The 13,727-nt window shown below is 35.7% G+C and overlaps 2 protein-coding genes across 2 annotated transcripts in view; both read right to left on the bottom strand.

Annotated features, from left to right (window-relative positions):
• LOC133180983 (fumarylacetoacetate hydrolase domain-containing protein 2-like) overlaps window positions 1-13,727 on the bottom strand; it is a 223,724-nt gene that overhangs the window by 122,299 nt on the left and 87,698 nt on the right. The window lies entirely within an intron of this gene.
• LOC133181174 (uncharacterized) lies at window positions 2,587-4,811 on the bottom strand. Its single transcript, XM_061315714.1, has 5 exons — window positions 4,741-4,811; window positions 3,601-3,657; window positions 3,359-3,421; window positions 3,158-3,244; window positions 2,587-2,676 (listed from the first exon to the last, which is right to left on the bottom strand). Exons 1-5 carry the CDS (start codon window positions 4,801-4,803, stop codon window positions 2,587-2,589), a joined length of 360 nt encoding a protein of 119 aa, XP_061171698.1. The 5' UTR covers window positions 4,804-4,811.

The raw sequence follows: 13,727 nt of genomic DNA, 5'->3' as shown, positions 1-13,727 counted from the left end.
TTTAGAAACAGAGCTTCATCTCAAAAATATCTTTTTAAACAAGACAGGTAAGAGACCCCATACTACATTTTTTTTGGGGGGGGGGGGAACCTATGAAAAATGATAGCACTATCTTTAACATAGGTATTTCTCAAACCCAAATTGACAAAAAAAATCATTCATTCTGACAGCATGTGCACCAATCTTGCAAATCTTGTCTTGCTTGTATTACTAATGAAAGCTTTGCTACTTTTCCTAGCGTAGCTACAATGCGCGCCTCGATTTTGTTGCTATTTTTCCTAGCTTAGCTACAGTGCGCCTCATTCCTGTTGCTATTTTTCCTAGAGTAGCTGCAATGCTCCTTAATCCTATTGTTTTTTCCTAGCGAAGCTACAGTGCGCCTCAGTCTTGTTGCTACTTTTCCTGCCGTAGCAACAGTGTGCCTCGATCCTAATCTTGACCAACACAACCACAGGAAGAGTTTTTTTTAACTCTCTCCTTTTGGCAACCTTTTATTTCAAGAAAGGTTTTTTTAATCTCAAAATTCCTGCTTTATGAAACAGGGCTTTATCTCAAACTATATATATTTAAAAAAAACCCAGATAAATGACTCCATACTACATTTCTTGGAAAACTTATGGAAAGTAATATCTCTGTCTTTAACATAGGTATTTCCTAAACCCAGAATGACAAAAAATCGTTCATTCTTTCAGCACCAGTCTTGCAAATCTTGGCTTGTTTGTATTACTAATAAAAGCTTTGCCACTTTTCCTAGCGTAGCTACAGTGCATCTCAATTGTATACTCATCTTGGTCTGCGCTATCATTGGAACAGTTTCTACCTCACCGTTTTCCTAACCTATTTAACTCGAGAAAATGTTTTATTTATATCAGGATCTCTGCTTGCGAGATGCCTTATTTGTAGGAATAGCCATTAAACATTCTATGTGAAGAGTTTCGAACGCTCCTCATTTATAATAGCTACTTAGAGAAACGGGACTTTATCTTAAAATATTTGCTATCTGGGTTACGCAATTCTCCTGACATTACTAAATATCTTTCATGCAATTAGATATAATGCAAAAACAGTCTTTACACGAAGACTCCCTATAAGAGATAATTTGAAAAAAAAATCGTATAATTACTAATATCATTATAATCATTCTAATCAATCTTATGTAACCATCTCAGCCGCCCTGTATGCATTTCCAAGTATTTTGTAAATTTGTGATAAATTTCATTGGAAAAATTTAAACATTAACATTTCATTTTCATTTCTTCGGAGTCAAATTTTTGGAATCATTACTTCAAAAAATTATCAGGAATGGAGGGTAGAGAAAATAATTATGTTTTCAAACAATACAAATATATTTTCTTAACCCATTCAAAAAATTGGAGTGTTATTAGAAATTCCGTTTACCCCTATATAAACAACACGTGCGTAAAAAAAAAATAATAATAATAAAGCTACACGAATACTGAAATTGTCTCCTATATCAATCAATGATTTTTTTTTTAAAATATAAAAGTGTTTTCTTTAAAAAAAAATTTAACCCCCCAAAACTGAGCTGTTCTTGAAAAAAATACTCAAACTTAAAATTAATCTCTATCTGTATTTCTTGCGCATCCAAAGCAGGCACGGAAGCAGGACACCAGGCTTCCGATGATGTTACGCTTGGGCTGAAAATGGAGTGTTCGTACAATAAAGGTCATATTACTATCCAAGGAGTACGAGGGTCGTTCAATAGATAATGCAACAAACAGTATATCATAGTAAATGTCGATCTATTCAATTTTATTTTTTCACTGTTGAAACGTTCAATTAAAGAGCTCCTAATCACAGAAAACTCCATGATTTTTCCTATTTCCTTGCAAAGAAATTCACTTTTAAAGTATGCATGGTTACTACACTGAGCTGAAAACTGTTTAAAAATGATCTCTGCCAAGAAGATGAAAATGAGAGCGTATGTGAAAAGTGTGCTTCTTTACATAAATCGCCGAAGAATTCATATTAAAGATATGATTTTTTTATGCGGAAAGAATAGTCGCTGTATAGTTTTCAGATTGATTAAGAAATTCAAAAGAAAAAAGGAGAGTTAAAATATAACAGTCAAACTGGTCGATGGAAATTTGTAGGGACACCAAAAATTATTGATGCAATGTGCAATATGATATCTGAAAATGTCAGATTTACATCCAAAGACATTGCTAAAAACTAAGCATTTCATCGTCATGACATTTTATAGAACTCTGACAACGGAAATGAATATAATAATATTTCTATCAGATATGTGCCTTATTTTCTTAAACTTGTCTAAGAGATACATACGCATTAATTGTGCCAACGGTTTACTTAAAAACAAATATCTTAACAAAATAGAAGATTTGTTAAAATTGTGTGATGGATGACGAAACATGGGTGCACTTTTTATAGCCAAAAAGTAAGATCAATAATAAAATGTGGAATCAAAGAAAAAGCTATTGTTCTTATTACAGTAAAGAGAAACAAGGGCTCCAAGCATGTTTTATTAGTTTTCATTTTTTCAAGAGGTCCAGTAAAACATGTAGATACACCCAAAAGAAGGACCATCAATGGTAACTTTTATGTTCAAATTGCACTGAGGAAAGATAAACAGATTTCTTGCAAAGGAAGTCCAAATGCCACACCCAGGGTAATTTTCTTGCACCTGGCAAGCTGCTGCAAATAAGCACGGAGAAATAAATGAAATTCTGAAGAAAAGAAATTTAACAGAGCTTTGCCATCCCCCATATTCGCTAGATCTCAGCCATTGTGAGATTCATTCTAAAAATGCATGAAAACAATCAAAGGAAGATTGTACAATATTAGACATGTCATGGAAAGTGATATTCATCAGTGTCTTTTGGGCATCCCGAAAGATGGGTATGCTGAGGTTTTCTGGTCATGGGTACAAAAACTTAAGACATATGTAAAGGATAACAGGGAATGCTTTGAGGGATTGAAAATATTTAGAATATGTATTACTTACTTTTCTTACTTTTAGATGACCTATTGCATTATTTATTGAACGACCCTCGTAAACATTTGAAGACGTCAAATTAAATAAGTTCCTCCGCAAGAAAAAAGTGGTGTCATCCGCCAAAATTCATAACTTTTTTAATGAACTTTTATACAAATATGTTTGTTCATGTTTTCTTACCTTTACACGTGCTCGGCAACCTCCCTCTGATACCATTACAGCGGCAGAAAAGGCACTGTGTATAGCCGTAATAGACAGTCTCCTAGCCTAAGTGAAAAAATATCATTAACTGAAACAGGGTTGTGGTTTACACAGAAATCCAATAAAACACATATATAATGTGTATGAATAGTTTTAGTGAAAATTTTCAAAAAGCATTACCTCCATCTCAATGCTCTCCTTAGAATTGACAGTTTTGGTGGAAATTGGTGAGGTCTGCCCGGTCTAAAGGATAAAACATCATATTTGTTCATTGATATGATATATATTTTGTATAAAAAAGAATACTCAAATTATACAAAGAAATTCCGACAATTTATTTTGAAAATGACCTTTACTATTTTTGCTACACACACAGAAAAATGCACGGTTTCCATTGGTTATTAGTGCGCAAGCGTGATTACCTTTTCCAGTACCTCCAACTCCTCGGAAATAGTAGGCAAAACAACCGCAGTTGACGACTAGTGTAAACATAAAAGATTATTATATGATTGAATAATTCCCATCTCTCTGATTGGCTGAGATCCAACAATGTTAGAAAAATACTACATTATATTGACCTGCACGTGATCTTCCAGGTCAATATAAGGAATTATTTATTCTACATTGGACTAGAAATAGATAGGGAAATTCCAAATTGATGCAAATAGTTTTGGAAAGTTATTTCACTTGCATATGACATCCACTCATATGAACATAACATTAAGGCACATAGATTCTTGGGTGAGGGGTCGGGGAGGGGGGGGGGGTGCAGGAGTCCTGCCCCTCTCCCCACCTTTTGAGAATGTTAAGTTTTAATTTAAATTTTAAGGATAAAAAATTTCATTGTAAGCCCCCCTCCCCTCGAAAGGTTTATGTACCTTTACATCCCACCAAATAAAATTTTGATTTGGGAGAATTCTTTTCCTTTTTTAGGGAGGGGGGCTAGTCAAAGATTTGTTTTCAGGTACGTTGTCATTTTTTTCCCTTTTTAATGCCCCCTTTTTCAAAATTAATCCTATATATTGCCTGACATTTATTTTTCTACATTGCACCTAAACTAGAATTAAAATTTTCAAAATAATACAACTGGTTTTTTAACTCCGTTTCTCTGATATTCGGCTAGTACTTCAGTAGATGTGAACAAGTAAGATGGCACGGATTGCTTAATGAGTGTGTGTCATTTAATCATTGAATCATATAATAAAACAATTATTGCTGTTTTTTCGGTCAATACGATGATTTAGCCACCTTCGAAGTACAATATTCACCTCGCCCTTCGGGCTCGGTGAATATTGTACTCCTCAGGTGTCTAAATCATCGTATTGACCTCAAAAACCAGCAATAATTGTATAATATTAATTTAAATAAATATTCAAGTGGCATATAGTAGATATCGAATGTGAAAGTTACTGATATTCCGGGTTCAAACTTTCGATACTTCTTTTTATTACCATCTCTCTTATTGCCAATCGAGTTTTTACACTTATTTTATACTTAATTAAGTCTAGCTAAATCGTTATTGTAAAATTATTCATTTACTAATTGGACAGAAAAGATCTAACCGGTCTAAATCTCTCGTAACTGCTTTCTAGTTGTACATCTTTAACAAGGTTCATCATGAGCATAGTGGAGCTAGCGGTCGTCTAGGAGCAGAGAGAGGTCAAATATTAAAGGAACACAAAATTATTCAACAACACCACCACCACCAACAACAACAAAAGATTTCTTCTAAATGCAGCATAAAATGTCAAAATATATCTTAATACAAGGTCAAGGATGGAAATTTATATAAAGCACTAAAATGTCAAAATATATTATTTTATACATATGCCTTCTTACAAATGTGATCTAGACACCTACCAGTTCCCTTCTCGATAAGATGTGAGTAGATTCGTTTTCTTGTTCAACGTCAACATCTTCTTCCTGTCGTACAAATTATAGCTCAGTAATATATATACATGTATATTGTATAAAAGAGGCACATTTGTATATGAACGAACGTCAAATTGATTTTTTTTAATTCAACAAATTCATGTAAATCATATCTTTTTCTTATTTTATTTCTTATTTTATTTATTATGATCTGAAATTATTCTAATGGGAAAGGCATATCTGTAAACCTCAGCTTAATTGACCAACAAGAGTGATCTTTAACTGAAACAACATGTACTCTGTATTTGTTAACAAGTAGACACCTCTCCTTTTCTGACACGAAAAGGGGCAGGTTAAACATTTCCTTTTGCATCTTTGTCCAATTTTTATTACATAATACGATGTACATTCAAAGCTTCTTAAACGCCGAACACTGCAAACCAAAAAATTATCCGCCAGTTTGAATATTCGTTTAACCCCCCCCCCCCCAATCCATTTCTAGATTTCTGTAATGATAATTGTTAAGATACACAGACTAATCGTTGCAAAAACAAGCAAAGTCGCAAAAAGTATTGACACAGGAAGAAAAGACGAATTACTGTAATTCTGCCTTTGTACACACCCACATTACTGAGTGATGCTAAATATATATAAGATGGACAGCGAGTAAAATCAAATCATAAAGTCGACTAATAGATAAAAGTTACCTCAATCACGCCCAGGCTCGGGCTATCCCTGTAACCGGGGTCCATTTTATCCAATCTATCCTAGAAAAGAAATTGATAGAACTGAATGACAGTGGGGTATTCAAACTGGTGTTGATGCATCTTAACCTAAAGAAAGAAACTAAGTGACCGAGGGTGGGGCAAGGCACTTCTATTACCTCACAGATATGTTTTACCATCTAAAGACCAACGAAGGTCAAAGGGACACAACGCTCACCCGAGTCATCTTGGCCCTACTTCTTCAGAAGATTATTATTATTTTTTTTAATCCCCTTGATATTCCCGTGAAATTTCCCAAATTTTGGTTCCACCCTAGATATCAATATGATCTCTGTTTGTCCCTGTTTTGCTTTTAAATTTTCTACATATTCTCATCGAAATTTTGAATACTGTTTAACCTATTTCATCCCCACCTCATACCAGAAGGCATGATTTGAACAAATAAAAATCTGCACTAGATTGGGATGCTTCCATACAACTAATATGATTATTGTTGTACTGCAGTTTTTAGAAAAGGATTTTTAAAAGATTTTTTTTTCCTTTACACCGTATTCCAGTATTTGACCCTTTACTTGGCATCGCCTAAACCATTTGAAGATGGTCTGAATGAATTTAAACCGGCATTTTCTGAGGCATATTATTGCATAATAATGTGATTTAAATTGTGTAGTTACTGTAAAGGTTTTTACCATTTTTTCTACATACATGTGGTTCCATCTTAAATTTGCCCCTCCCCCATTTGTGGCACCACATTTCCCATGGGGGCCATGATAATGATTTGAACACGTTTGATTCTACACTACCTGAGGATTTGCTTAATCACGACCCTGTTATTCTTGAAATGATTTTTAAAGATTTTTCCTTTGTATTCCATTTAGAACTTAAATTACCTATTGTGGCCCAACCCTACCCATCGGGGCTATGGTTTGAACAAATTTGAATTTGCACTAGTGTTCGCCCTATGCACCCCTACGTTATTTTGTAATCCTTTAACGTGACCCAGCCTACTTCAGTAACCCGATCTGAAGCAACCTGAACTGACACTAATCAGGAAGTTTTCACATTAGTTTATTTCTATGACCCAGTGGCTGTCTGGAAAAATCTTTTTAATGACCTCAACCTGTTTTTGTCTTTTCTTGATTTTCTCCCCTTGGAAAGGGGGCTATTCCTTCATGTAAGAAGTCACGAAAGATTACTTTTAGTTTATAGAATACTACGAGTACTAAGAAATATCTTGGGTAAGATGTTTTTAAAAACTTTTCTGAGAGTCAAAACATGGTATTTGTCCAACACAGTGCTTTTGATAAAGTCAGCGGCATTTAGCGGTATTTGTCCAAAACAGAGCTTCTGGTAAAGTCAGCGGCATTGAGCGGCATTTGTCCAACACTGTGCCTCTGGTAAAGTCAGCGGCATTGAGCGGCATTTGTCCAACACAGAGTTTCTGGTGAAGTCAGCGGCATTGAGCGGCATTTGTCCAAGACAGTGCCTCTGGTAACTTCAGCGGCATTGAGCGGCATTTGTCCAAGACAGAGCTTCTGGTAACTTCAGCGGCATTGAGCGGCATTTGTCCAAGACAGAGTTTCTGGTGAAGTCAGCGGCATTGAGAGGCATTTGTCCAAGACAGAGCTTCTGGTAAAGTCAGCTGCATTGAGCGGCATTTGTCCAACACAGAGTTTCTGGTGAGGTCAGCGGCATTGAGCGGCATTTGTCCAACACAGTGCCTCTGGTGAAGTCAGCGGCATTGAGCGGCATTTGTCCAACACAGTGCCTCTGGTGAAGTCAGCGGCATTGGGCGGCATTTGTCCAAGACAGAGCTTCTGGTAACTTCAGCGGCATTGAGCGGCATTTGTCCAAGACAGAGTTTCTGGTGAAGTCAGCGGCATTTATCCAACACAGAGCTTCTGGTGAAGTCAGCGGCATTGAGCGGCATTTGTTCAAGACAGTGCCTCTGGTAAAGACAGCGGCATTGAGAGGCATTTGTCCAACACAGAGCTTCTGGTAACTTCAGCGGCATTGAGCGGCATTTCTCCAAGACAGAGTTTCTGATGAAGTCAGCGGCATTTGTCCAACACAGAGCTTCTGGTGAAGTCAGCGGCATTGAGCGGCATTTGTCCAACACAGTGCCTCTGGTAAAGTCAGCGGCATTGGGCGGCATTTGTCCAACACAGAGCTTCTGGTAACTTCAGCGGCATTGAGCGACATTTGTCCAACACAGTGCTTCTGATAAAGTCAGCGGCATTGAGCAGCATTTGACTAACACAGTGCCTCTGGTAAAGTCCAACACAGAACTAGCAGCATTCTTCATCTAATAAGCATATACGGGAATGCAACATTTTTCATGTAGTGATCTTATACTGAATAAGCAGCATTCTTCATGTAGTGACCATAAACAGAATGAGCAAGTTTTTCATGTAATTAGCATATACGGAATAAGCAGTGTTCCTCATGTAGTGACCTTATACGAAATAGGCAGCATTCTTCAGGTAGTGACCTTATATGGAATAAGCAGCATTCTTCATGTAATGACCTTATACGGAATAAACAGCATTCTTCATGTAGTGACCTGATATGGAATAAGCAGCATTCCTCATGTAATGACCTTATACGGAATAAACAGCATTCTTCATGTAGTGACCTTATATGGAATAAGCAGCATTCTTCAGGTAGTGACCTTATATGGAATAAGCAGCATTCTTCAGGTAGTGACCTTATATGGAATAAGCAGCATTCTTCATGTAATGACCTAATACGGAATAAACAGCATTCTTCATGTAGTGACCTGATATGGAATAAGCAGCATTCTTCATGTAATGACCTAATACGGAATAAACAGCATTCTTCATGTAGTGACCTTATATGGAATAAACAGCATTCTTCATGTAGTGACCTTATATGGAATAAACAGCATTCTTCATGTAGTGACCTTAAACGGAATAAGCAGCATTCTTCACGTCGTGACCTTATACAGAATAAGCAGTGTTCCTCATGTAGTGACCTTATACGGAATAATCAGCATTCTTCATGTAGTGACCTTTTACGGAATAAGTGACATTCTTCATGTAGTGACCTTTAACGGAATAAGCGGCATTCTTCATGTAGTGACCTTTTACGGAATAAGTGACATTCTTCATGTAGTGACCTTTAACGGAATAAGCGGCATTCTTCATGTAGTGACCTTTTACGGAATAAGTGACATTCTTCATGTAGTGACCTTTAACGGAATAAGCGGCATTCTTCATGTAGTGACCTTTTACGGAATAAGTGGCATTCTTCATGTAGTGACCTTTAACGGAATAAGCGGCATTCTTCATGTAGTGACCTTATATGGAAAGAGCGGCATTCTTCATGTAGTGACCTTATTTGGAATAAGCAGCATTCTTCTTGTAGTGACCCTATATGGAATAGGCAGCATTCTCCATGTAGTGACCTTATACAAAATAAGCAGAATTCTTCCTGTCGTGACCTTATACGGAATAAGCAGTATTCTTCATGTAATGACCTTATACAGAATAAGCAGCATTCTTCATGTAGTGACCTTTTACGGAATAAGTGGCATTCTTCATGTAGTGACCTTTAACGGAATAAGCGGCACTCTTCATGTAGTGACCTTTTACGGAATAAGTGGCATTCTTCATGTAGTTACCTTTAACGGAATAAGCGGCATTCTTCATGTAGTGACCTTATATGGAAAGAGCGGCATTCTTCATGTAGTGACCTTTTACGGAATAAGCAGCATTCTTCTTGTAGTGACCCTATATGGAATAGGCAGCATTCTCCATGTAGTGACCTTATACAAAATAAGCAGAATTCTTCCTGTCGTGACCTTATACGGAATAAGCAGTATTCTTCATGTAATGACCTTATACAGAATAAGCAGCATTCTTCATGTAGTGAACTTTTACGGAATAAGTGGCATTCTTCATGAAGTAATTTTATACGGAATAAGCAGCTTTCTTCATGTAATGACCTTATACGGAATAAGCTGCATTGTTTATGAAGTGACTTAATACAAACTGAGTGGTATTCTTCATGTAGTGACCTTATATGGAAGGGGCATTCTTTCTTGTGGTTTAACTTATATTGAATGGGGGACATTAATTAGTCCTTAGACTCTAATTAGACATCTATTTTGTGATAATTTTGAAACAAATCTCATGGTAAAGCTTTTTCTAATGTACCTCAATTTATGGACTCTTTACATATTTTCCTTAATTTTAAAATTAAAGATCAAAGATATATTTTTGCTACTTATGCATGGGATGCCCTTAAGTTAATAGTGATAATCAAGCAATATCAATGATTACATTTCTTACAAAATTAGAATATTGAAGCCAGATGATTAACAGTATGTGCCTAATCATCTTTGGGTTTTAAACACTTGCTAAGATTTTGGGACAGAATCACACACTGGTGATAAGTATGTATCTGACTGCCATTACTTTAATGCTTAATTAGCATGCTTCTTGACTAATAACAGGCCAGAATTATGCTATTTAGTGAAGTCAGTTTAGTCTAATATTATGGTATTATCTAGATACTAATGAAAATATTATCAAAAGAAAAGGGGGAAACATAAATGCTAATTAATGATCAAATCCTTGCCATTAAAGAAAAACAAATATCTTTACAGTACCTTTCATAGATAGAATGATAAACCTTATCTTAATTATAAGTAATTCTATCAGTAGAAAAAGAATTAATTGTATTTCAGATTCTTCTATCCTTGGTCTAAACAAAACATTATTTATGCAGTTGCACACATTAATTTTTCAGGCCTTCTGTGAATCTTTTTAAGGCAAAAGAATTTTCATTGTACAAAAGTGAATAAAAGCATTTTTTTGAAAAAAGTTCAACTTTTCATATAAGTTATTTAAACTTTGCAACTACTTTAGCAGAAGTACCGTGTTGGACTTAACTAGACGCTGTGTGTTGGACAAATGCCGCTGAAGTTACCAGAAGATCTGTGTTGGACAAATGCCGCTCAATGCCGCTGAAGTTACCAGAAGCTCTGTGTTGGACAAATGCCGCTCAATGCCGCTGTCTTTACCAGAGGCACTGTCTTGGACAAATGCTGCTCAATGCCGCTGACTTCACCAGAAGCTCTGTCTTGGACAAATGCCGCTCAATGCCGCTGATTTCACCAGAAACCCTGTGTTGGACGATTGCCGCTCAATGCCGCTGACTTTACCAGAAGCTCTGTCTTGGACAAATGCCGCTCAATGCCGCTGACTTTACCAGAAGCTCTGTCTTGGACAAATGCCGCTCAATGCCGCTGACCCAGAAGCTCTGTGTTGGACAAATGCCGCTCAATGCCGCTGACTTCATCAGAAGCTCTGTGTTGGACAAATGTCGCTCAATGCTGCTGACTTTACCAGAAGCTATGTCTTAGACAAATGCCTCTCAATGCTGCTGACTTTACCAGAAGCTCTATCTTGAGCAAACACCAAACACCAACCCATTTCTTTTGATTTTCGTGACTTCTTACATGAAGTATGAACCTGGAAAGGGACACACTGGTACCTATTTGAACAAACTTTAATGCCCTTTACTCAGGGATACTTTGTGCCAAGTTTCATTGAAGCTGACCCAGTGGTTTTGGAGAAGATGAAAATGAGGCAGTTTTAAGACGACAAGCACGACATACCTACAGACGACGGATTAATGCTCAGGTGAGCTAAAAATAAGCAAAGAAATAAAAAATTCAAAATTGCCAATACGCTAAAAACAAAGAAAAGAAAGACAAAAAAGAACATACATTTAGAAAGAAAGAAACTGACAGAAAACTTAATTAACGTTTTGTTTGAACAAAGTGGGAGAATATCAAGTCTACAATTATAGAAATTCTGTTAAATTCTTACTAATGGGAATGATTCAGATATGTTGATCTGTGTAACTGTGTCAAAGCTCAGTTTATAAGGCTGATACGTTTGATCCTTAATAAGGACGAGTGTGTGGATTTCCAAAGATATTTCTTCTTCGGCAATGATCTGCAATACAATTTCATAATAATTATTTAATATCAAATATTTAAATTTGTCCGTTTAGGACAATATAGTATTATCAAATTAAGGACAAACTCATAATCGTTAAAATCTTATTACATTTAACTATATATGCATACCATGCATGTTCGAAAGTGATCACTGGGGGGAAAGTTATTAAATAAAAAAAAAAAATAGCCGCATTATTAAAACAAAAATAATGTGACTATTCGTCGGGAAAAAATAACCTAGTCAGGCAGAGCCTCTGAAGCAAGACAACATACTTTCATGATTTCATCTCACTTCAACAAGTGAGCTTAAAAAGGGATATTATATTTACAGAACAAAAAGGAATTTTTGTGATGGTTTACTCAACTGTTCTTTATAAAATCGAGATTAAGAACGACCATCCGAAATCACATGAACATTACATTTGAAAAGTGAGGAAAATTACCCCTTAGTAGCTGAAGAAGAAAGAATTCTACCCGGTATTACCGTGTGTTCTGAAAATTTAAATAAAAAGAAAAAAGCTGCACATAATATCTGAATAACTGGAAGAAGAGTAGTATTGTCGACCTCCCCCCCCCCCCTCCTTTTTTACTGGTGGACGGACACTACTATTTAAAAAAGAGTGCCACAGAACTCTTACATCACAAGTCACACGTTCGTCTTTTTTTATTTTGGTATAATCCCTCTGTAAATCAGCAGGTCCGTTAAATTTCACTACATTCTTTAAATGTAATAAAAGTTATTTCATAAATCTAATACTAGCATACGGGATTTTCTAATAGAAATACTCACCGTACGGGATTTTTTGTAACAGAAATAATCACCACTTTTATCCGCTGATAAGAGTGAGCAATTGTGACGTCATAGCATTATTCCTTAGCGACGTCACAGTAGTCTTTCTAGGTGACGTCACGTGATTGGAAGAAAGAACGGTCACTCTATTTTCCCCATGCATTTTTATGTAGGGTATAAATAAAAGGAGATACATGTAATCTAAAATAAATATACAGAACTAGTTAATAAATTCTTTACATATATATACATGTATCAATATATATTATCCTATTTCTTTTTACAAATCAACAAATTACATTAAATTCTCATCAACAAGAGGACAGCATCATTTTTCCCCATACAAGATTCTTTGGCCTCTATCAGGACTTTCACCTTCCCCAGAACTAAATGTATCATGTTGTAAATTTTGAATTTACTAGGGGGAGGTATATTCAAAATTTACAACATGATAAATGTATAGGGCAATTGAAAAAAGCAGTGTGAGGTTATGACTCCCTCCTACGTGTACAAGATGGTTCCAGAGTTTGTGGTAATTTTGGAATGTTTAAAGAAAGTTATAAAAAGTGACTTATTGATGTTTAATTTATTACTTATATTTATACAATGTTAGATTGTTTGTCCCTTGGGTTCTAAAAATAAGCCATCATGTAAAATTCTTAGAAAAATATCACAAAGTAATATGTATCTATGCATGCATTTTTCCTCAAAATTCATCATTGTGATAGTCATTACAAGCATATCTATAGGCCTATGGGAAAAAAAGAAAAGTGATTAAAAAGCACCAATACCTGTATGCATTTTTTTTTTCTAGTAAGTTGGATATAATAAAAAAAATAGGTACCCGGGAAAAAAAACATGTTTTTGATACTTATGTAGTTGGATATATCTGAGAAAAGTAAAAGGAGAGAGTTTCAATTTATAGTTTCCTTGTCTTCTTTGATTACGATTACAGCCTTGTCAGGTATGTAGGTATGACGTATTTAAATACAAGGAATACATAGTATCTTCTGCGATATTTGAACGTATTTACGATTATACATATATGTATTTACAAGTAATATGTTAGGGAACGGTCATTTTATTCCCAGTGCACATGGGGGGGGGGGGCTTCTGCATGGAGGTTCCGTGAAAAAAATTTCATTAAAAAAAATGCATTGAAACAAAATT

The sequence above is a fragment of the Saccostrea echinata genome, unplaced genomic scaffold, assembly GCF_033153115.1.
Source record: "Saccostrea echinata isolate AGI-Se365-2 ecotype Australia unplaced genomic scaffold, CSIRO_AGI_Sech_v1 ptg000008l, whole genome shotgun sequence".
NCBI lineage: Eukaryota > Metazoa > Mollusca > Bivalvia > Ostreida > Ostreidae > Saccostrea > Saccostrea echinata.
This window is presented reverse-complemented; position numbering and strand designations above follow the sequence as displayed.